The sequence below is a fragment of the Falco biarmicus genome, chromosome 9 (genome assembly GCF_023638135.1).
Source record: "Falco biarmicus isolate bFalBia1 chromosome 9, bFalBia1.pri, whole genome shotgun sequence".
Classification (NCBI taxonomy): Eukaryota; Metazoa; Chordata; class Aves; order Falconiformes; family Falconidae; genus Falco; species Falco biarmicus.
The window spans coordinates 5,092,603-5,117,763 of record NC_079296.1 but is presented as its reverse complement, the minus strand read 5'-3'; the positions used below and the strand labels follow the sequence as shown (position 1 = coordinate 5,117,763).

Genomic DNA, 25,161 nt, shown 5'->3' with positions numbered 1-25,161 from the left:
TTTCACTCCGCAAGGTCAAGGAAAGCTTCCAAAATACAGAGAAGAGCCATTGTAAACTCCCGAAGTGAGGATTAGCATCTAATACGACTTTTTCAATTATTTTCAGCTTGGTTTACTTGTCTTTACCCGTCTTTCACCTTTGCAAAGGTAACAGTACATGTGTGTTTGCCTAGCTCTGCCTGGAAAGCTTGCAAAAAACAAGACTGAAACATAAAACCAAGTTAAGGACTGTATGAGCAAGCTATGTCAATAAAGACCATCATTTTGTGTAGCAGTGCAGCTTATCAAATTACTCCAGTGAGAGACTCCTTACAAATGCTTTTGTATTTTATCTGTTGACTCATCCATCTCAACACTTACAGTAACATTTCAGTACTGTCTTATAAAGCCTATGATTGAAACAAGGCTGTTCTTGGGCTGGTTAATCAACAGATGCAATTAATACAATGGTGTTTGTCCTGACAGCCTGTCCCACTGTGGTGGCATTGTAAGTGGCATTGCTACACGAGGGGTTCTCTGTGGTTGAGGACTCGCTGTACAGGCAGATCACTCAACATTTGAATTCAGCGTAAAGTCAACATGGAAAGAGTTTCAGACCTCTTCTCAGCTGGCAGTCTCACTGGTGCTACGAGCGATGTTAACAAAAGGGTAAATCATAATCCGCAGCACTTCTAATTTATTTAACAGTTTTAGAAAAGGCTGGGATTTTGCTCTGTTAGAGCGCACCAGAAGTGTAAAAGGAAGGCTCGGATGGATTTTCTTCTTGTGCGAGGCTGGGAAGGTGGTGAAGGAAATACAGTTTGGACTCAGATATTTATTCTTTTAGTAGAACAATGTCAGCCCCAGACCAGTGCTTCTTAGATGTGTTTTACCCTGGGAACTTGTACAAAACGTCTTCCCTTTCAGCTATTTCATTTTTAGCTGTATAGAGGGTGTAACCATTGTTTAAGGGAGTGTCGGTGGCATGTGGCCAGTTGATATCTAAACCCTATCATGAATTGTTTTAAAGAGAGTATGATTTTCTGTACTGAGATATATTGATGACTTTTTTCAAGGCAGGAAGTACATGCTGACTCCAGCAGTTGCCAGAGCAGCTGTTCATTATGAGTAAGCCATATGAAAAATCTTGTGAAAGCCTTAATATCAGTAGAAAGCAGCGCAAGCTTAAATGATTGGCACCAAAGTGTGGCTAAGCTGTATCAAGAACTGCTTTCATATTTTCAGTTGCTTAGAATTTTACATTGGAAAAACTTTCTGGTTCTTAAGGTATCAAAATCTGTAGGATAGTTTACAGAGAGGTATTTTAACTTCAGGCTAGTTAATATTTGTAAAGGCTTGTCTGGACACTCCCCAAACTCTTGCTCCAGGGTACAAATTTATTTGATTTATACCATGTTGAGTTGATGTAGCAGGTTCTGGCTCTGTAAGTAGGCATCTCAGCTGGCTCTGCGGCTTTTAGCATTTCCTAGCATTGTGCCACCAGTGTTGCTTAGACTGGGTTTCTACCAAGGCCCGTATTAGACAGAGCACACACTTGAAATGCCGTCAGCTCCCGGTCCTGAGGTCCCTAATCAGCGCATTGGGACTTTTTGTTACAGTCTGTTTTTAATCACAGAGCTGACTTTTGTCAAGACTGATAAATATATTTCCATAGCTTTCCACCAAAAAATTTGCTTTGAATTAATGACATTTCAGTGAATTTCTGTAGTTAACAATTTCTGGAAAAAGAAATTATTATTTTGCTCCAAAACCCTCTGATCAGTGCCAGCTGCAGGCAGTGGAGGAGGTGCTGGGCTCCGGTGGACTCTTCCTGAGTACAGGTGGCTCTAGCAGATCTGCTGACCTTTGGCTCACAAAAAAAAAAAAAAAGGAGTATGCAAGAAGTGCTGTGCTCCGAATATGAACCTGGCTGGAAGCTGAGTATGCAGAGATAAGCTGCTGAAGGGGAAAACCCCCTCACCTATAGCTGACGTATGACACAAGTGAACCCACTGTGATAGTTTCCTAGCTCAGCTTCTGAGATACTTCCAACCCAGGTTCAGTTACCTCTTTTCCTTCTACGTTTGAACTCTGTATTTGGTGTTGTTTCTTGTTGTCTTTGATACCAGGATATGATTTCTTCTTTATCACCTCTCGCTGCCCTTTGTTTCTCTTAGTTTACCATTTTTTTCATGCGTGCACTCATGTTGCTTGTAGTGCGTTCTGTCTAAGAGCCTGTGTCACAAGGTTCTGATTCAGCAGGGTTGTCCTGGAGATGTGTAAGGATGTGCCAGCAAATAGTGGTACGTATGTCACAGCAAAGGAACAAACATACACATCTTGCCCAAGCAGTAGAGCTTGGTTTGCTGCTGAATGTGGTCCTCAGGCCGTGGCTCATGAGGGTGGTAGCGATGGGGAACGTGGGACGTTCCAGCTTATTTTGAGAACAAGATTCAGTTTCCCTTGATGCTGTAATTTCATGAATCAAAAAGGAAAATGTGTCATACTTAGTCTTTATCTAGAGCTTTACATTTTTAGAGCTTTATGCAAGCATTTATGCTGTACTTTTGACTTCATGATGAGGGGTGATGGAAAGTGCCGTGAGAATACAGAGTACAGCTCCTGCCCTTGTTTCATTTACTGGTATGATTTAACTTGTTGGTTTGATCTTATGATGTCTGCTTTTCCATAAGCTTCTGTGGGCTTTTCAGTTTACCACCGGGGCTGTATAGCCAGTGAGCGGGTTGTTAGTTCGTGTTTGAGATTTCAGGAGGTAGTGGGAGCGGAAGACATAGTCTTGCATAGTGGTGGTGCCTCTCCATTTGTGAGAGGGTGCAGGTAATGTTGTGTGCACAGAGCATGCCACCTAGAGGAACAGAGCAGGCCGGCAAGGCTGTAGCCATGATTTGCTGGCAAAATTTAGGTAACTGTGCAAATGGCTATGTTGAGACCTTCTCCAGGCAGTGCCCTCTGTGGCCCTGCCTCTGGTACGTTCATCAAGTGAAGTGTGAGAAGGTCCATGCACTGGTAGCTTTCCATCAACTCTTCTCAACCAACATTTCTCAGCTTCTTACATGAGAGTACTGCTCATGCTTTAGCCTCCTGGTTGTGTTGATCCTAATCTTTCACAGAGGCTCAAGGATCTGAAACGAAGTTGTGGATCTCGCCTCCTGTTCTCTGGGAATTAGGATGAGGAATCTAGTACAAGGTGTGATTTGATGGACTAACAGTCTCCCAAGTCCTGTGCTTTTTCGGCTTGTATGTTGCAATTTCTTTTGTGGGAGACTAATAAATTTCCCAGAAGATTATCCTAATTTCCAGAGTCTTAAAGTCTGAGTTGTAATTAAACACTTAATTTGATGAGGGTTTTTAGATGTGTTGCTAGTCTACTGGCAGCTTGGGGAAACGCTTCCATCTTCAGCCCAGCTCCCCTTGTGTAGATTCAAGCTCAGAAAGCTGCTATATATTTAGAACCAGCAGAACTGCAGCCTGCCAGACAGGCCTCAGAAAACTGCTCCAAATCTATGCTTTCTGTGTAGATTAAAGCCAAATTTGAAAGAAGCCTGGCTTTTTTGAAAAAGCTGAAGTTAGGGTGATGGCAGTTTTTCATTAACAAATGGGCAGTGGGAAACTTTAATAATACATTTATTACTTAGAGTTGCACTGAGTTCTCCCATAGCCACAAATAACAGTAATCAGTACATCCAGCAGGGAAGCAATTATTTTATTTCATGATCAATCGGAGACTTGTGATCATCCAGAGAGTCAGGGAGTTGTGTTGTCAGATAAGCACATGGCTTGACCACGTCTTTAGGACAGGAATTTATTTCTGATCCACATTAGTCTAATATGTGGTGGAATAAGTCATAACCATTGACTTGGGCTCGTAGGATTTAATACACAAATAATGACTGAGTAGAATTCTTCCGTGCTGTTTGAGGTTATGTGTTCTAGTTGCCTCTGATTAAGTTTGTATCATCTGCTGAAGTTTTTCTCTCTGCTATTTAAGTAAAACACCTTTTCTCCCCCCTCTCTCCTGTGCTTCAACTTTCATGCTTAAAACCTCAGGAACAATCTTGAAGACTTTATTACACCGTGCCTTTGAACTGACCCCCATGTATTTTCATCGAGACATTAGGATGGCCTTCCCATTTCCTTCTATTCTCAGTTTAAATGTTCCTGTTATGGGAATACTAAAAAAAACCCCTCAATTGCAATTAGTCATATTTTAAAAGAACCAGACTAAAGCCAGCAGGAAAAGCATCCTCTCAGTGTCAGTGTGCAAGGCCATGTGTTGGTGTGCCATTTCATCTCTTGCGTGCATTGACCACTCGTGTATTTGAGAGACCCGTTCCGTTCCGTGGCTCCCCCCATGTCTCTCTCCTTAACACGTGCCCCTTTTTGCTGATAACTTTCTGGCCTCCAGGCTACTGACAGCTGTTGTCCACTTGCTGCTAATTAAGAAAGCAGCATGAGTGATGGGAATGTGGATTGGAGAGATTGAACCCCCCTCTACTCGCAGCAAAGCGTTTCAACCTGATTAAAAAGAGTCTGACTGATGACTGATCGGCCTCTTTTTTCCTCCTCTGTCTGTTGAGCCTCTCCGTAGATAGCCTGTTTGCTATCAAAACTCGCATGTTAGGCGCTCTCTGTGCCTCCGTATTTTTTAGATCCTGTAACAATAAGCAATGTCAGAACAGATTTGCCATTGAAAAGATGGGCACGTGTGAAATTTAAGCTGCTATAAAGCCACATATTTAACATGCAAAGCGTTGTGTACATCTGTGCTCTTACTCAGAAATTCAAATGCAGGTCATATTTTTAAAATAAAAAGACATGTACTTTGTTGAAGATTTAGAACTAGCTATAAGAATCAAGATCATTATGAATTAATAGCACTGAAGTGGATAGACTGATGATTTCAAAGATTTTCCTTCTTTGTTTAAGGATTTTCCTTGTTTGGTTGGTTTCCTTGTTTTGATTTTCCTTGTTTTGCATCAGGTCCCAGTGGGTGGCGATTTATGTGCTACAGTTACAACGTGATTTTTATGATCCAGCAAGAGAATAGGTTTGAATCTGGAATTCCCTTTCTGGCCTGTGCTTCTGTGGAGGCAAAATGATAGGCTGAGGTTAAGATAATACAAGATTGTTGTTTTAATACGCAACCAGAAGACGTGAAGTCAAGGAAGAGTGATGGTAATTTGGTAAAAGAAGCCTCTTCCTGTAACGCTTGTGCTCTCTGGAGCTGTCTACCCCCAGGAATATTGCAACTCTCTGTATTTCAGATTAGACCTCCAAAATTCAATCTGAATTCTTATCTGCAGTAAGTGGGCTCTGTATAGCCCCTAGCATGCTTTGAAAGCAGTGTCGTTTGCTCTCATCTGGAATATCATTTCTCTTCTTCCTGTTGTGATTTTTCTCATACTTGACTGTTACCTTTTTACCTTGGAGATAATTGTTTCTTGATACGGTAATTCAGCACGGTCAGAGCTTCTCTTTAACAGCACTATGTATACACAGGCGTAAAATGTTTATTTACATTAAAAAATAATAATCACTGCCAGATTTGGCTCCTTAGGCGTGTGAAAATCCTTTTAAAATCCATGTCTACCACAGTATAATTGAACATGTCTAGGGTGAGGAGGACGTGCTTCTGACTGTATTTACCGGTGTTCACCTTGTATGCCCGTCGTTTTGCCACATGATCACTTTCTGAAAGGGGCTTTGGAGCATTTGACTTCAGCTTTTCAAATAAAGAAGTGGCTTATGTTTGTTTGAACAAGAGCTGCTCTGGCAGTCAGTGTTACCATATATTCACCTAAACACTTTCAATACTAAAATGGTAGGAAATGCAAAACACAGTGTGCTTATAATTAACTGAACTAGGCAGGCTCTTTGGGATGTGGGTGGTTCAGGGTGTGAAAGTGCTATAATGTCCTTGGGCAGCTTTCTGTTTTCACATGAAGAGAGCAGATGCTGACATGGTGCAAATAGAAAAGAAATCCTGTCACTAGACTGGCCCAGAGTCCCTGAGCTGTAGTCTGTAAATAAAGTGATTTATGGGTATTGTAGATGAAAATGATGTTTCTTTTTTCCCTCCAAGAAAAATATTATTTCCAAATAGATCATCTCATTATTGGCCTCTGGTTTGGCTAGTAATTTTATAAAATAAGCTTGGTAGAGTTAATGTTAGAAAATTAATGGGATGATTTCTCTACTAGTAAGAATTTATGGACACTCCAAATCTCCGTCTGTCTTGCTGTGGGAGGTAATTAAGAATATGAGGGAGTGGTTTCTTGGTTTGAAATGTTGAAAGCAACTGTAAGCATTCGTACTGTTACATCTGGAGAGCTTAATAGGGATGGTGAGCTGGGTCCTTTGCTGTGAACATTGGCTGTTTCTTTCACAGTAACCTGATTATTGCTTGGACAGCTTTGCCAAAACTGTTTACTGTCTGCTGCCTGTTGACTGGCAGTGTGTTTCAAGCCAATTACAGGAATATTACATGGCTTCAGGATCACAGTTAGTCCGTTTGTCCTTTAATGCCACTCACAGTGACATCAAGAATTGAGCTGCCATCATCCAGGTAGGTCCTCCACCCACTGACATGGTCTTGTCTGTTCTGCATTAGCTTTTTATGTGACTGGTGGCAAGTATCACTTGCTCTGAATCCCCACCTCTTATCCATTTGTGCCATGAACTTCTGGCTGTGTAAAATGAAAAACCATCACACAGTCATTTCAGAGGCACTGAGATGGCAGTTTTGACATTAATGGGGCAAAAGAAACATTCTGCAAATTTGTATGTAAAAACTAGGTGCCCCTTTGGTGCTAGGTTAGGTTTTATTTAGACTATTGTCTAAATATAAGCCTAGAGCTTTGCTGCTAAGCCTCCAGTTGACTTCCCTTCCACTGGGTTTGTGAATGACAAAGTGTTTCAGTGGAGCTGGCACTTCTTTGTTGAGTTGTTTTGCAAATGCAGACCCGATTCTTAACAGTAGAGCACAAAACAGGAATTTCTGCTTTACAATGGGAAATGTTGGGTTTGTGTTGTTGGAGGAACAGGTTTAGTTCCTCTAATTTCCTGATTCCTTATTGTACCGCAGGAATATCCTTTAAATAAATAAAAATGACAAAATAAAATCACTCCTACCAACTGGGAAAGAAGAAATATACGCAAACAATTTTGAGAACAGGCTGCTGGATTGTAGGGAGCGTTCCTACAAGAAAAATCTCCTTGGAGGTTTGTCATCTACTCCTGTTTGTCAAAGATAGACTTTATCTTTTTATCATTGAGAAACAGCTTCCCATATATATGAGAATTCTCCCTAAATATCGCCCTTTACTGCCAATTTGGCTTCTAATTAGCTAAATCCATTTCGAAAGTAGACAGTCTTATTCCAAAGTAAAACGGTGTGGGGAGTTAATAGGGAACAACGTGCATGTTTCCAACCTTCACCTTGATTTGAATTAACTTTCCTGGTTGGAAAAGCCTTGTCATTATAAAGTCTGAGCTATAATGTTCTTGTGGCTTTGAATGTTGGTATGTTTTATCATGATAACTACTGGTGTGTTGTAGTTTCAAGCAATCTCCCTGAAAGTGTAGATCCGTACAGATGCCAGAAAACCAGCTCAGCTCTTCTGCTCGGTTCTCTGCCAACAAACGGCAAATTAACTTGACTGTACTTGAAGTATTGAAGTGTTTTCTGTTTTGTTTTGTTGTTTGTTTTTTTTTTAATTATATTGCAAAAGTGGTTTGAATCTCTGTTGGAAATGTCTTCTGTGAGGGGCATCTTTCAAAGTGTCCATGTGAGCAGGTTCAGTTTGTGACTGCTATATATAGTGGGTTTTTGTCAAATAGCAGCAATCAAGCTGTTATGGTGGTTTTGTACCTATGGCTTCAGTGTAATATCAGGGTAGACATTGAAATGGTATTGAATAAAGTCATATAGACTGTAAGAGCCTTCTGCAGAGGAACTCGGGACTCTCAACACATTTTAATGAAGCAAGTTGTCCCAAATCAAATGCCTTTTCCAAGATTTGTTTGAGACATCTTCCAGTTTTGCACTCTCTGCAATAGATACGTAGCCGGTTTTCAGGCTAATGAAGAATGATGGCACACTTAGTGTATTCAGACTTTTCTGACTGCAGAGTTGCCAAAAATGAAGCAGGAGAGATATCTTCCAGCTGTGATTCTTCTATAGAAATCAGCACTTTAGAAGTAGGTTGTAGCTGAGAGTTTGTTTGCTGAGCTTCAGAGTAGAGTTCATGAGTACACAGAGGAGAAAAAAGGAAAAATTTATTTGTTTGTTTGGGGAAGGAGGCAAATTGAGTTTATTGTGTAAATTTGTAAACGGTGCAGAAAGGAAAGGGAAGTTTCCCCCAAACACATGCTAAAACAAATGAAGTCCAAGCTCAGATTGGAAGTCTCCTTGTGAAGCTGTGCAGGGCTTCGTGGGAGAGTGCTGCTGCTGGGGAGCAGATGTTGCTGAGGCCCTGCAGTCAATGGCGGCACGTTCAGCTCCTCTCAGCCCTCTCCCACAACACACAGGTATTTCTGCTGAGCAGCACCCCATCTCCTTTTCTTCTCCCCCACCCACCCCACTTGCCAGGATATTGCAGATAACAGTATAGAAAATAGAAAGGGCTGTGAGGCTACCAGTCTGTTTGTTTGGGTTTTGTTTTTTGTTATTGCAGAGTCTCAGACACCTAATCTCTCAGGTCTAAGTATTTTTTAGCTCATGTGGTATTAAATAGCAATTACAAAGCTATGGTTTTTACTAGGCTGCCACAAAGCTTAGTACTAGGTGCTTCTTATGCTGCAAAATAGTAAATGTGGATCATATGTACAAAGTCAGTTCTGTGTTTGTAATGTTATAGGTGGTTCTTTATTAGCTGAAAGATGGTTTACAGTGTTTCTTGTTGCTTTACTGCAGTGTAATTTATTGACTCATTGGCTGGACCCAGCTGAAGACTCAAAATCCAACCGGGATGGAGCTTGGGCAGGGTGGTTGTGCATTACCATAATATTAAATATTAAAGCACACAAGGTCTAGGAGGTATTTACTCTTCTAATAATGGCACCAAAGGTATTTTTATAAACATCTTTTTCTGTCTTTCTGTAACCCAACTGCTATGACATACTAAATCTGCTGCAGAAACCAGTAAGTTATTGAACGTCTTTCAGAGTGAAAGAGCGTAAAGTTAATCACACTGAAGCTTTGACAAAGCGCTGGGCTTAGCCTGACCGAAGTCAGTGCTCCCTGGGCATGATGGAGCATCGCCTGACCCGACCCACAGCCCGCCCGGGGCTGCAAAACCCACACCGCGTGTCCTGGGGCCTCATGGAGCTGAAGTTTCTTGTGACAGAGTAGCTGCTGTTTTCCAAATGGACCTCCTCAGCTCCGAAAGTATTGCTCAACGTACCACAAGCTGAAATTATTATTGATTCACCTTTCAGGTCTGGATGGCAGGATAGCCACACGATTGTATATTGTGTTGCAGCAACTTAAATAGCTTTGGCAGTTGTGGTTTTGCAGCTTTGTCAAAACCAAATTAAATATAAATACTGTACAAAATTATTTCTTATTTATAGAATCCTAAGGTTCTCTCTGCCACATAATCTGTGCGCTGGGCTTTCAAGCATGCTTTCTTTCATGGAGTGGATCGGTGGATCATGATTTTTGACTGCGTCTGTGTGGCACCCTGTACCTCCCTGGTACCAGGGGTGGCTCCTGGGCAGTGTCTCACTTTTGAAAACTGATGGGATACGATATGATAAGGGAAGGGGCTGTTCGTAAAAACAGCACTCAAGTAGCTGTTAATTCACCAAGATTTATTCAGTGATAAAGGAATTGTTTCAGCAAGATTGTAAAGAGATGCTGAGATAAGGTTCAACTTTGGTTTTGGTAAAACAGAGTCTCAGCATCATTCCCTGTAGTTATCACCCCGTTGTATGTTAGCCTTGAAGGTGTTTCTTCTTGAAATGCAGGCCAGCTTCCTGTATCAGTAGACTGGAAGCTCATTAAAAAATAGAAATGGATTCTTTGTAGGGCCCACTTTTGGTAATTTCCATTAAAGATAACAGTAACTGTTTAAACACAGATAGCCAGGGTGATATAAGAAATAACACGGCATACTAGCAAAGAATTTAGCTCCAAAGAAATTGAACTCAGCTATCCCCTTGTTAAGTAGGTTTCCAAACCTGTCATTAGGCTTGTAGCATTAAGCTACATAATATTCTGAAATAGCTAGGGAATAGCTGCTTTTTCTTCAGCGTTAACAAGTAGAATCTAGTGACTGTTTCCGTACTACTGGTGGCATGGATTCCTTCAGATTCTCTTTGTGTTTCTGCAGACATTTGTACACATCTGCCAGCGTTTGCTTCTGTAGAAGTTCATTATTGTTTGTTTTAAAGTCAGGATTTGCTGAAAAGATTGGGGAGAACTGCAGGTGTTTGTAGCAGTATGCCGTCTTCTTGAAACCTGTTGTCTGTAAGAGCGATCTAACCAGGAGATTTTAATTCAGGCATGAGGTGACAGGATAAGATGGAAAGTTGTCACAAATAATTGTTTACTGCTAAAGTAACTTTTAATGTTTATATGCAGTAGAGTGAAAGGTAGACATCCCACTTGGACTCCATGAGCTACCTCACGTTTCCTGCCACGATGGTCTAGGGATGTGCTACATCCCCAGATGATCCTGCAGCTCACAAAGACGTAGCTCCCTCCTGGGCTGCTCGGTTCAATTAACATCTCAGTTTCCCCTTGCTGGAGGCACTGATGTTTCAAATTGTGCTTATAGAAGACTAAAATTTCCTACTGCCTGCAGGCAGGCAATAAAAGTGATGGTTTGGTTGCAGATCCTATCAGGTATAGAATAGGGTATGGAATTGAGGGTATGGCCTGCAGCTCCTTAACCCTTGACGCGAGCAGCACAACAATAATGGAAAAGCAGCTTCTGACCTGATTACATCAGAAATTTCACACCTGCAGCGCTGCTGTATCACTTTGCACACAGGCTTGTCTGTATGTGGAGATAGAGAGCTGGCCCTTTGGGGCAACAGTATGGTAGTACTTCAAAGTTTAGTGATTTGCATAGCCCTCCTGTGATGCCTTGTTTTATTGAGTAAGCAATATTAGGGAAGTTTACACTGGTATTGCAGTGCCTCTAGGAGATAGTACTGGCCTGGTTCCTGAAATTCATTTTTCTTTCTGTTGCAGAGATGTGAGCCCCCAGCATGGTGCACTGAAGTTGTGCAGGCATGTTTAATCTTACTGAACCAAGTATCTGCTTTTCAGCATCTGAGCCCTGAGGATACAGTGCTAGTCAGAACAGTGAGAAATGAGGCTTCCTTGCAGAGCAGTTAGCTCATCTCCTAACATGCATGGAACAGAGCTTACATCACATTCTCACCTGGACTGTTGCCCTTAATCTACGGCACTTGCTAAAGAAGGAAATAAAATTGAGCATGTTTAAGCAAATGCTTTCCATGTTTTGATCTTATTTCTTGTGCTCAGCTCCAATGAGTGTGGGCAGTGGCTTTTGGGCAGGGGATAAGGTTCTTCCCAAGCCTACTAGAAAAGAGGGGTTAGCTTTGCAATTCAGACTGGATGTGCAAAGAGTCTGTAATCAGAGGTCAGAAATAAAGATGACTATAATTAGTAATGTCCAAAGCAACTGGAAATTGTGTCAGGCAGATCCGAGCCAGCTTTTCTTTTTTTTTTTTTTTTTTTTTTCCATCTTCTAATGAATGAGAGCTGAGGTTATTCTCCAAGGATGAAAGAGGGCTGAGTTTTTCCCATTTGAAACTGGTGCTGGAGGGCCAAGGCAAAGTCAAGACTGTCATTTACAACCTTGTTTTTCAGCTGTTGAACCTGTAGGCAGGTTGTGAGCAGTTAGGCTTTTCCCTAAAGCATCTAAAATAATGCGTTTCTGCTTGCCATCCTTGCAGAGTGCCAGTGACGACATTCCATCACCTTGGAGATGGATAAACAGCTTCAGCAACATCGGGTTATAATCTTTCAGGTCTGAGTTTCAAAGCTGACAGCCGTATGACTGAAACCCAAGCCTAGCAAAGGTTTTTCAGTGTGGAAGGAGTCTAAATGTGCTTGAGTAAAATGAGAGGAGGGGAGATAAAGTTTAAGCTGAGCTCAGTGACAAGGCTTTTTGCTCAGCCATGGCAGCAGCGTGAATGAAACGAATTAGCTTTGGCTTGCGTGCTCCCTACAGCCTGGAGTGACTCAGGTAGTGCGCACACATACTTGTGCCTGCAGGGCTTTATTTTTAGATGTCTGAATCACTGTCATGACTATATCCTCATAAAGCCGCTAGACGAGCGGGGATGCCCACGGACCCCATATTAAGTCATGTTTGGTGAACAGAGAAATTCAAAAGATTCCCTTGCAACTGTTGCAATTTCTGTGCTCAGAGCGTTTGCTGAAGTAATGCAGAGGCTATGCCTGTAGCTGGATTATTTTTTTCCATTTAAAATTAAATGTTTAGTTAACAGCCATGGTGGCTTTTATGTGTAGAGCAGGGTGACCATGGACCACAGCGGTCATGTTGATGTTGGAGGCTACTTGACTTTCTTGTTGTTTTAGTGTTGCTGGCACAGGGGGAGTTATGAGTTATGTTACCAGTGTTGTAATCCCATTAGTTCTCTCGGGCTTGTAGGGCTGTGTAAAATCAGTACTTAAATGGGGAATTACCAAAGACTTACCAGATGCTGCACACAAAAGTTTGCTAGTGATTCAGTGAACTGCAACATTCCTGCTTGTGAGTTGATACAGGACCAATGTGTTGGAGTGGCTTGCTTTCAGATAAAATTGAGCAAAAGTCCTGTCTGCTGCTTATCAATAAATTACAGTATCTTTTTCAAAAAGGAGTCTCAAAGACAGCTTTGGTGTGCTGGAGGAAAGTGAACTTGGGCAGCAAAGTTCTTCTCCCTTAAATCCCTCCCTGTTCAATTGATGGTACCTTTTTCCTTCCCCCCCGCCCCCCGCCCCCCCCCCCCCCCCCCCCCGGTAAATCAGTTGGGTGGCATTGCTGCAGTTTGAGCAGCTAAAGGATTCCTGGATTATGTGTGTGCATGCGAGGAGATTTCTCTTTTCTGAAATACTTCAGGCTTAGAAGAGGACTAGGAGGGAACATGGTCAGCTGCTCTGAGTTTGCTGCTTGGTCTGATGCATCTTCACTTCCTCGCAGCCTGAAGATTTGCTTCCAAATATGAAGCTGGAAGGAAGAAGAGCTGTAATACTAATGCACCATAAAATTAATGTTGTTGACTGACCCAATCCTTTTCACTGCAGTCGGGAGATGTATCTGAATTGATAAGTTGCCCTCTGTGCCTCGCAAACCCCTTGCAAACACTGTGAGCTCTTTCCATGTGAGGTTGCTGCAGCTGGAGATGCCTCATTCATGGTTGCTTGGGGAGGGGGGGGGGGGGGGGGGGGCGAGTATAAAAATAAAAATGTGCTCTCTGACAAATAAAAATGTTTTGCTTCCTCTGGAGGCCCCAGAGGGCGGCATAAAAAATAATGAAGCCTGTGAGTCAGTGAGCATTGCCTGGCCAGCTGAGAGGGAACTGAGCCTCCCTTTTCCATAGAAGTTTGTGTGCTGTCATTGCACATCATTAATGCTCGCTGGTTTATGCTCATTCACTGTAATGTTGCCAAAAAAAAAAAGGGCAGTTGGTCTTTCCGCTCCCAAAAGCTGGCTGCTTCGAAGGTGACGTGATGTTAAAGGAAAAGTTTCTTTAGCGCTCAAGAATGATTGTTTGATTCTCGAGCTGCCCTTCCTCCACTGTTTTCCTCTAAAATCTGGCGGCTCTTCTAGCAGTCAGATTCCCTGGAGAGGGACTTGGAGCAGCTTACAACCAGCTCCACCTAAGGTACAAAGGTTAGGGTGGGCAAACTTCCTGATTGACACCGGACCCCTCCCTTTTTTTTTCCTTTCTGGGTCCCCTACTGAATCTTTTTTTGTTTCTTAATAGATTCTCTTTGCTTCAGTCTCCGGGGGTAATGGCAAAGTTGGGAGAAGTAAATTCACGGAGATGGAAGCGGTAGGTCTGAAGCTTCTGTAGCACCCATGATGCAGCAGTGATGCGCTTATACGTTTAAAAGGGGTGTTTTAATTCTGTCACATTCTGTCTTTCCTGTAGTCACGATCGCAGTTCATTCTTTTTGCAAACACACAGCAATGCACAAGTGCTGCATATCAGCATTTTTAGACTTCTAAACTTCTCCAGGACTTCTGGAGAAAGAGGGCATGAAATGTAGCTGAGGACTGTTTGCTGCGTAAAGCAAGAGCTGAGTTACATATTGCAGGTGGCAAAGGGCTGGGAACGTATCTGGGGTTCTCCTCGTTTGTTTCTTCAACCCTCCTTGAAAGCCTAGTGCTGGCTCTCGATCCCCATCGCTGCACACTGGCAGGCTTGAACGTTTTGTCGCAAGACAGACAGAGGTGCCCTCCACCACAACATTATTAAAAATTATTTTTAAAAATGCCCCTGCAGTAGTTTTCTGTTGCCCACAGCTGACGGGTGAGTTTCACGTCATGCCTCCTGCATCAGCTCTGCCAGCTCTTCCGCAGAGGAGCTCGGCTGTTGGGAGAGGCTGTTTGCGTTTCAGGTTAGAGCAACATTTCTGCAAAGCTTGAAGGCTTCGATTTTTCTGTCAATCACTATTATTTTAATGTTTGTGTTACAGGAGAGCCCAAAAGCTTTAGCCAGGGCAAAGGCCTCACAGATCTGTGAACTTACAAGTATGTACTTACGGCCCTTCCCTTAACAGTGGAAGGAGGATGGTTGGGAATTCTAGCAATACTCATACAAAATCTTGAAAGACCTCTGCTTTGCAACATGTGTTGTGATTATCCTGGGAAGCTCTCGTGCCCATCTGTCTGTCCTGAATTGCCTGTTCTGTGTTTCTGACAGCAGGATTGGGTCTAGAGGAGCCAGAGCCAGAGCCCCAGCCTCACAGCCTCTCGTAGCACCAGACACATCCTCAGCGAAAAGGTCATTTTGAACTATAGCTCATTATTTTTTCCTTTTGCTTCGGAACTCTTAAAGTCCCTGTCAGCTAGGGTTTAGCTGAAACCTTGCAACTTGCCTTTTGTCTTCCTCAAATGGTGGAGCTGAGCCCAAGGGAACAAATGCCATTTTAATGGGCATCATTGTGTAACTCATTACATAAGTCACCTCTGCCTTCAAAGGACTCGTGGCATAAATGGCAGGAGCGGTTGATTAAAAGTGTGCACAATAGCTTCATTATGACATGGGGAGAGATATCTGCTGTTATTTTTAATCTGATAGCTTTTAAATATGTGCATCCAGTGGAGACCCAAATGGCCTTTGAAAAGGGAGCCATTTGTGGGATAAGATTTTTAGACTCCAGTTTGTTCTTTCTAACGAGCCGCAAGAGTCAGTTCAAGCTGGAAAATGAACTATAACCCTTTTTTAAGGCTTGATCTTCTCTAAAGCTGCAGGGTTTCGGTGTGCGAACACATACAGAGTGAGAGAAGGTGGAGAGTTTAGGTTTTCAGGTGAAGGAAAGAAAAGGTGCTGTATTCTAAAGTGGGTTTTAATGGGAAAAAAAAGTCTATTTGCAATTTGTTTGGTATGATTCAAGCACTAGACAAGCTGAACTTGTCTATTAATAAGTTAAATTGTCTGTCCCTGATGCTGGAGCCTGCCTGCCATTGAGCTGTGCCATGGTTACACCACCCCGACCAGGAGGTCCGAAGCAGACGGGGGTTATTTCCCACCTCTGAAGCCTCCCGGGTGCTGGTTATACTGGTGAACAGGACCTGGCAGCTGGGAAGTCTGCTGTGAGTGAGCTCTGTAAAAGGCTGAACTTTCGCTTTGACTTTTAAGTAAGTAATTTGCTGCTGGGTTAGGTTGGTGGAATTCACCAGTATGCACGTGTTTCGACTTAATTTCTGGTGTTCATTTGAACCCAAGTGGAAAGGGACCATTTGACTATGGCAGTGGTGGACGTTGGGCTTTGACTTGCCGGCTTTCTCTTAAGCAGCCTAGTTTCTTCGCCCACAAGCAGATAAGCTGATTTATCTACCCTCCCTTGTGCCTCTTAATTCACTGTTGTTTAAATTCTGCAGTTCTTTCCTCACCAGATTTAGCTTTCTGTCAGCAAACTGGCAGGTAGCACTGCTTTGCTGGAGCTGGCGGAGCTGCTGGGGGACGAGGTGGCTTCTGGCTGGCCATGGGCTGCCCGACCCAGGGGGCTCTCAGGGTACCGAAAAAACCCTCCAGCCACCAGGCAGTGGGACTGCTCGGAGCAGGCATGTATGAGAGCACTCTCGTGTTGTGTGTGTGGTCGGACCCCAGCCGCGTGCCGGCCAGGGGGAGACAAGCCTGAGAGCTGAGCAGGGCCATGACTCAACAGCTGGAGTGTGTTCAAGCACAACGGAGCAGGAGCCCTCATTAATAGGGGGGTGGATTTAGCAATGAAAACACGTGACGTATTAAATCTTCCAGTCAGAAATCAAGAAACTCAAATCCATAGTAAAGTAATTTTGAAGGGATTTTTTTATTCTGGTTGTGTGCAGCAGCAGAGCATCCTGACAGATGAAATACAAGGGGACAGAAAGTCAGTGGTTCCTTCGAGACAGAAACATTTTGGTGAAACAGTGTTGTGTGGTTTTTTTTCCCTCCCTTTCCAGTTGAAATCACTCCAGGTTTATAACCCTGTCTTTTCCTGTTTGTCTTATAAATATTCGGACACTGGATGGAAAAATGGGGTGCCCTTCTCCTGCACATCAGAAGGGAGAAAGAGAAGCTGAGAAAGCCAGTGCTGAGACTCCCATTGAACACTGCCGGTTATTCATCAATAAGAGGCGAGGGTAATATGATAGAACAATTTCCAGCGGGCAGACTACCAAACTCAGGAGCAACCTCAATGCTGCATTAAGGGGTTTGGTTACCGTAGACAGGCAGGAAGGAGCAGAGGGTCAGGAGAAATGTTTTGAGCACTGGCTCTGTTTTCTGCTTCTCTCTGTATGTTATCAAATTTATTTGATCTGTAAAGGCATGCTGTGCTGTTTCAACTTCTTAACTGGACAGACATAGGGTGTATTAGATGCTTAAATTAGGATATAGTGTAAAGAGACTTTCTCTAAGCAGACCAGCGCTACGCTAACCAGTCTAGGAAGTCTTGCTCAGCTGTGCTTTTCACAGGAAAGTTTCAGTCTTCATCTGTAAAAACTTAGGTAACTTACACCTTTGAGCTAGACTACCTTCCTATTTATTAAAATGCAAACTCTGTATAGAATGCTTGAGTGATGTTTCTGCTTGAAGACTGTAAAGCCTATCATGCCAAATAATGTGTGTTGGCATTCACTGAATATAATCACAGCAGCTCCACCACTTGATTCATGAACATGGGGAGAGGGACGAGACTTGCATTATTGATGGAGATGCTATACTGGAGTCACTGACTCACCCCCCTGCTCTGTTTAGACAAGTTTCTTCACCTTTGTGCCTGATTCCCATCTGCAGAGTAAGGTTTAAGACCTAAACTGTTTTAAGGATGAGAAAGATGTGTTGTAATGTGCTTGGAAGAAGAAGAGCACTATTTTAAGTGCTTCGTGTAATTGAGTGTAAGAGAATATTGGTTTGTGACTCATTTGTTTAACTGCAAATGCATCAGAAACTTATGAGCAGATGAAATCTGGAAAATGCTTGTTGTAGATGGAAAGACATGGTAGTAAAAAAGCTGCATTAATTTGTGATCTTCAAAGCAAGACTTAGCAGGGCTATTCAAACAATAACATTTATTATTTTTGCAAGTGTCAGCTGGTTTACTTCGTTAATACTATTTTAAGAAGTTCCTATTCTCTCCGGCCACTTGCTTCTGTCTTCGCTCTGTAGGTCTGTGTCCCCTTGGAGTGTGGCATGCAAATAATTCAGTGTTTGATGTGACAAAAGGGTAAAGAGAGCAAAGGGCAATCGTTAGGCTGCTGGTGGTGAAGGGGATCTGCTGTCAGCAGAAGAGAAAGTTTCTGTGCTGACCAGACATCTCCTTTCGGAGGTTCCTGACCACGCACACGCATTGGGGGAGCCGTTCATGTGCTTGCCCCATAAAGGTGGGTAGGCATGTCTGATGGGAAGGAGGAAAGGAAACAGTCTTCTGAAATCTTTCTCCCATGTTTCTTGTCCCTACAAAGCAAAATTATCACCGTATGCCACCAAGGGTTTTGTAGGTATTGAGCATTCTCTTACTCAGACTAACAACTTGGATGTCGCTGCAGCCCATGGAGGAGCCAGACGTAATTTGTTGCTGCTACCATTATTTCCCTGTAGATTAATTATTGTCATTATTTGCCAGTTCTTGAAAAATAAATTCAGGGCCATGACTTCTTTTGGCAAGCGTGCGTATATAGAAATTCTCATATGGTGTATGAAATAAATAAATACTTTTTTTTCTTTTTTTTTTTGGGGGGGGGGGGGGGTAGGGGGATGTACGAGAGCATTATTGCAGCAGCCAGGAACTGTTTTCAGTGGTGACCTTCAGCACCCTGTGGAGCCGGAGAGGTTTTAAATGTTTGCAGATCCCCTGGTGGATGTAAAGCAATGACGTAAATTGTTGCTAAGTTAGGGTGCCAGCTGCTGTAAGTGATTCTTCAGAGGCCAACTGATACGTCTGGATTTATCTGCAGTGAGCAAGGTTTTTAGTGCCTCCCTCCTCAGTGCATTAAACAGGACTTTATGCTACAAAGAAAACTTTGAAAAACATTTACTCCTGTAAATGGAGAACAGGTCTGCAGGCTGACTAGATTAGAATCAGCACTGGTGCAGCTTCCATTAATAGAATGCCTGCAAAATTTTGATCTAGGGGACAGAACTAACCAGAGTTTTGGCGCTGGTGAAGGTGTTAATAGCAGGGTCTTAACACACTACCAGGAAACCAAGCTTAAAGGGAGACAGCCTTTACGGGGAGGCAAGCACAGGTTCCTTCCCTTGAGTTGTGGTTAGGCGATTTCTGAGTATGAGGAGCGGTGTTTGCGCTGCAGTGTGGTATTTAGCTTCTGGGTGCTAGATTTGACTCAGCAGCCTTTTCTGTTTGCAGCCTGCATGCTAACAAGGTGGTGCAGTGCTGCATGCATGGCACTGTGTCATTTTGACTCATTACAGCCAGTGCAGTCAATTCCCAAATAATCGAAAAGAAGAATGAAACATACAGCAAAACTGCTTACTTTTCTTGATAATGTAGTTAAAAACAATTTTGGTAACTTCTGCTGAATTATCTGGGTCACTAGAGAGCAGTTCAGACCTTCATTTATTAAAGTGCTCTTTGCTCAAAATATGTTCTAAACTGGTCTACAAGGCAGCTTAGTTTTATTTAGCTTAGTGGCTAAACAGGTAAAAATACATTCAACAGTAAGTCTGCACATAGCATGTTTGCAAACCTTTGAGATTTCTGCTTTTAAATATACCAAACCCCCATGAAAATGCAATTTTTAAGAGTTGAGCAGTTCTGTAATTATGCTCTTTCAAGGATGCCCTGGTATCCTTGGATGCCAGGATATCCAGGATGCCTTGGATATCCAAGGATGCCTCTGTTCTCTGGTTTGTCTGGTACATCTGACGTGAAATCCATTGCAAATGGCAAGGGCTAGGATTTTTAGTATGAGGTTACCCATGGAGCCACATTCAAAGGCGATGAAGTGGGTAGAGATCAGCAGACAGGCAAGGGCATGACATCGGACTGTGTTTTCCTTTCCTGAAGCAGCCAGCAGCCCCGGGTACCAGCAGAGCCCTGCCTGCACACCCACGGTGGCTGCTGACCCCCAGCCAAAACAGGTGCAGGAGCTCTGCTCTGCCAGAGGCCTCTAAGTCACATTCTGCCCTTGACTCAGTTGCTCATCTGCAAAAGAGGACGATGATTACCTCCTTTGTAAAGTACTTCGGGATCTGCTGGAGATAAGTGCTTTTGAAAGGTGTTTTTCTGTTTCTTTCCAAGGCACAGAGTGGTAGCAATCCCCCTGCTCCTGCCTTTGCACTGCGGTGTTGCTGCCTCTGAGGGGAAGCAAATGATGGTGATACTGTAGTTGGAAACACAATACAGAGCCACAGATTTATTTATTTTTATCCCATTCCACTGAATAAATTTACATGGTTGCAATAAATTTACATGGTGTGATTATCTTCCAGATAAAGCTGTAACACAATGTCCCTGGCTTCAACAAATTTACCCTAATCCAGTAATGTATTTCTGTGTCTTTCTAGATTCTGAGCGTTCCCATCTCTCCTCGTTCACTATGAAGTTGAAGGGCAAGTTTCATTCACCAAAAATAAAGAGAACCCCTTCAAAGAAAGGAAAGCAAGCTGACCTGACTGTGAAAACACCAGAGAAGTCAGCGAACAAAGTAAGCAGATGGAAAGACATGTTCTGTTAGTCTTGCTGGTTTCTTGCTAGCTGGTACTCATTTTATCGAAATCTGGTGTGTGACTTGTCCTCTCCCCGAATTCTGCGGATTTTTCAGGGATCCTCAGGGTTACTTTATCCATAGTTATAAACTGCACTGTGCTTTATAAAATAAGAGCAACAAAGGCATGTACTTTACTTTGGAGAGCCTGGTGAGACCTCCTTCCATAAACATTTAAATATCTCATTATAGAATGTAGTGTATGGCCTGACACATCCTCCCTTCACGCACACCCTATGGTTATAGTTACAGCTTCCAAATAACTGCCTGGTTTTGGGGTGTGATCCTTTTAAAAAAACCCAAACCCAGGCGAGCAAATCCTTGAAGTTGGTCCAGAGATGTGCTCAATCTCTGATGACATCAGCAGGGAGAGTCAGACTGATGCATTCAAGCAGCTGCTGGTGCCAGCACACTGTTCCTCAGACCCCGTGTACTTCAGGTCTCCAGGAGGTCATCACTCTTTCCCAGCACAAAATTATCAAAGTGTTATCTCCTCTGCTGTTGGGACCTGATCACGTAGACTGGAGACTACCTCTGTAACAATACTGTTGCTGTCAGGTTTCAGGTATAAATCTAAGCCAGAAGTTAAGAACAATTGAGGTTATTTATGATAATTCAAAATCTTGCCCAGTTGTTGTTGAAAGTCTCATCCAGGGCGCAGCACCAGACAGGCAAATGTTTTTAGGTTATCTCTGCTGAAGATTGTTGTGGTGGTGTTGAGAGCAGTCAGCAAGATACAGTTAGCTTATGCTGTGTGACGTGCTTAACACCCAGAGAAGTCACTGCAGGGCTTCCTAGCCCTATTCTGCACCATCAGGTGGAAGGTGATGAGGCTTTTCATTCCCAGGCTGTAGGTTTTTCTTTTTCCTCAGGAGGCTATGGATATGCTTTCTAGGGAGCCGAGACCTTGCATTGCTGACTGCTATTAAAAAAAATAAAAAAAATTTAAAAGGTCTGAGAGTGCTCCTTGAAGGCTTTTAATTCCACTGATGTTTCAGGATGGTATATTGAGATAATTTGGAGGCCTTCCTTTAAGATGATATGTGACCACAAATTAAATAAAGTAGAAAATGAAGAGCCCTTTTCAAAATGCTATTCTGTAGCAAATATGTATTGACATGTTAATAATACGTGAAGTTTTTGCTTTTCTTGATAAGGCATGCTGAACATGTAAAACCTTTTCTTATATATAGATTGGTATTTTTTAATTGGAAAACAAAACACTTGCAATAATTTTTATTACCGTACATGATTATTTAAGCTGTATACATTTTTATACTGTGAAATATTGTTGATTTCTGTCTCATTCCTTATCTGTTTTAATAGCTACTGTCCAGCTGATCAATTAGTTGGATGTAGTAAATTCATTAGCTTTGTGTGGAAGGAGTGGGGAAGGGGATATGCCTGGATTGCCACCAGGTTCTCTCAGTGGAATATAGACATCAGTTGACAAACAGGAGATTTTCTGTCAGAAGACACAGTTGATAAACCAAATATCATCGTTTCCTCCCTCTTAAGTACTTAAGATGCTATTTTTGTACTCTTGAAGTAGATAATCACTGTAGAGCAGAAATAGCAATACCAAAAATTAATGTAAAATCACTACGTGTAACCTGAAGGTTATACTCAACCCATGCAGACATCATCTTCTCCTCTTCCCCTTTATACCTAGATGTGGGCAACATGGGGGAGTGGGGGTACAGTTTAGAGCCCCCTTTTGTCCCCTGGACCCTGTCTTTGATTCTTATTATAGGGCATATTGTAGGAGCTGTAGAGTCCTTCGACAGTATATGCAAAATTGTAATAGGTTTTTCAGTGCCAAAATTCAGGGGAAAAAAGGGACCCTTCCAGCTTTTGTAATCAGATGTATTCTGTTTGGCTCACTGTAATCCTTTCTGGGTCAGCTCTGTCTCATACGTGATGCGTTTGTAATCATTATTTAGGGGAAAACTTCAAAAATCAGGCAAAAATGTCTGTATGTGTCAGGCAGGCAGGGGAGCAGAGAGAAGATGCTGTTTTGCCTGAATATTAAGTTTATCTCATTTAATGCCCAAAAGGGAAATAGGTGAGTCAAGTGGTCCTGCCAGTTCTGCAGCTCCCAGTTACCGATCTGCTCTCTCGCTGGGATGAGTTCACCTCAACTGAGAAATTGAAAGAGAGATCAGTTCAGGTCCTCTCTGCCAACCCGGAGGTGTATCACTGCGTGTTTACTTTGGCTTTAGGGACTAAAATTTTAGGGACCACACACAAAAATGTTTGGTGGAAAAGGTTGGTATCGTTAGTTTTGTGAGATGCAGACACTGGTGTATCTTAATATCCATCCATCCCACTGGGTTATTACTCATTTCTCTGGATTTATTGCTGTCATTCTCAGGCCTCAGTGAGTGAAGCACTGAACATGAGAAATTTCAGCCTCATAGCAGCAGCCAACATTTATATGTCTGAGCTGTGGAGCAGAACCTGCAATCCCACGTAGGATGTATAGGCTTTCTTGGGGTGACTTTGTGTATGCATGTGTATGTGTATGATACCTTTGAACATCAGAAGGGGATCATGAAAAGTGCTCTTAGGGAATTTTACCCAAAGAGCTAGCGAGGAAGTTTGGGGAAAAAAAATTAAAGAAAAAGAAAAGGGATCTGTGTCCCCAGTAGTGTCTGGTGGCTGGATTTGCATGCCTTGATGTGCTCAACAGAAGGTTTTGTGTTTCCACTTGTCGTTCTCAGCCCTTAACTCTGAGTCAAGCACATCCCTCTGACGTGCCAAGAGAGTGTTTAAGCTATTAAGTCACAGACCTTTCTACAGGAAACAGTTGTTGAATGAAGTACATAAACAGCCATCATAGCAGGAACTGCAATCCACAGTTCTTCGCTTCTGTTTGAGAGCTCTGACCACTGGGCCATGGTCATGCTCAGTTGGGGAATATACGGGTGCTCTCATCCCTGAAATGTGTGCTCATGTCATACGAAGTGCAAAACCTTTGTGGGAGGGACTGAGCCTCTCCACATCCTGGAATAAACTGTGCAGTGGTGAGAGCACATGCCTGAAAAAAGGAAAATGTCAGTTTTTATATCAGCCGGGGTGTGCCTCTGCAAGGGAGTTTGGGGTGCTGTGTGCTGCAGACCAGAACCTGAGGTGCCTGGCAAGCAATATTGTCAAAAAGTGGAAGCAGCAGAAGAGTTTGGGCACTTCCCAGATGAGATGGAAAATGACAGGGTGGTTTGCGGATCTTGGATTGGGACTTAGGCTTCTGAAGCTGAAGCTAGATGGGACTTCGGACTCTAATCCTTTTATGCATCTGGCCCCAAATTACTAACCAGCGCTGCCTATAAATTGTTCTTCCTAAAACGTTTTGGGCTGCTGGCCTGATTTTGCAGAAAAGCAGCGGTTTAACAGCTGACAAGAGTATGGGGAGCACACAAAGCCCAGAGGTCATTAATTCTTGAAGCTGAATTTACTGAGGAGATAATGGATGAAACCTGACTCTGCTAAGCTCTTTGCTCCTTTTCTAGAAGTGTTCAGTAGTTAATTTAAATCTCACTTAGGAACTACTTGTGGCATTACAGGTCCTCCAGGCATACTCTGGTAAACTTTTTAAAAATATCCCTGTCCAGAATGCCTTTAAGGTATCATGTATCACTTCTGAATTTCGTCTTCTTGTTTTGGTGGTGGTGTGGAAGTTGGTGACCACAACTCCACTTTATTCCAAAGAATTGTTCCCTTCTGCAACATTCATTCACCGATGCCAAAACTTGGCTTTCACAGTTGGTCCCCGTGGAAAGCGTGTGAGTTCCCTTTTCCAGCAGCATCACAAAATGACTTAGGTTGGAGGCTGATCAGAATGGAGTTTTTTATTTTATTTTATTTGTGAATGGAGAGACAAGATGTAGCCCATTTTCATGGAAGTAGGCGTATTGGAGTGAGCAGAATTACTCAGAATAATAAGGGTGAGCACAACGTACATCGTTGAAACTATATCAAGGATGGGTATGAAAATGGAGGCGTCTGTTTGGATTGTTCTGGAGTTCTGAAGTTTTCTGATTTGGAGGAGGGGAATGTCCTGTTTTATTTTTCTCTTTCCCCTTGGCTCGTCCACTGCATTTACTGATTAAAAAGATCTTTTGATGGTGAGATGTGCTTAAGGATTTTTATGGCATAAGAGGGGCAACTATTAAATCCAGTAGCTGTTGCTTCTTTTCTTGCATTATCATTCCTGTCTGCACCTGGGGCAGGGACAGGCAGCAGACCTGCCTGCAAAAGGTGTGCCCAGGTGGAGGACCTCCTGCAGGAGGCGGTGAGAAGGCTGTGTAGCATCAGGAAGGCTGAGAAGGAGTTAGATAGTTGGTTCCAAGTGCAGTCTGCAGCGGACCCATGGCCAAACAGCCAAAAACTCCCCTACCAGCACACCCAGGAGGGAGGGCCACCAGTAATGTGGAAGAATGGAAGCTTGCAACAACAAGGACCTGTAGGAGGAAGAGGCTTCGCCTGAAGCCTGAGGTGCCCTTGCAGAACTGCTTCACTGCTTTGCAGACTGGAGAGGAAAGACCCATCGCATCAGGAGAGATGCTGGAGCTGAGCAAGGCAGCCCGAGCTGCTCCCCGTTGATACACAACCAGCCAACTACGAAAAGGTGGTGGGTGACAGTCGTAGGCAACTGTCTTCTGAGAGGTACAGAGGCACCCGTTTGCCACCCTGATGCACTTCTGCTTCCTGGGGGCTCGTATCAGGGATGTTACTGAGA

The 25,161-nt window shown here is 43.0% G+C and overlaps 1 protein-coding gene across 7 annotated transcripts in view; it reads left to right on the top strand.

Annotated features, from left to right (window-relative positions):
* Positions 1–25,161, top strand: part of RAPGEF1 (Rap guanine nucleotide exchange factor 1) — a 92,361-nt gene that overhangs the window by 14,424 nt on the left and 52,776 nt on the right. For all 7 annotated transcript variants that reach the window (XM_056351072.1, XM_056351074.1, XM_056351070.1 and 4 more), the window contains one exon: positions 20,224–20,363. In XM_056351072.1, the coding sequence (XP_056207047.1) occupies positions 20,224–20,363 (140 nt within the window). The remainder of the gene's footprint in view (positions 1–20,223; positions 20,364–25,161) is intronic.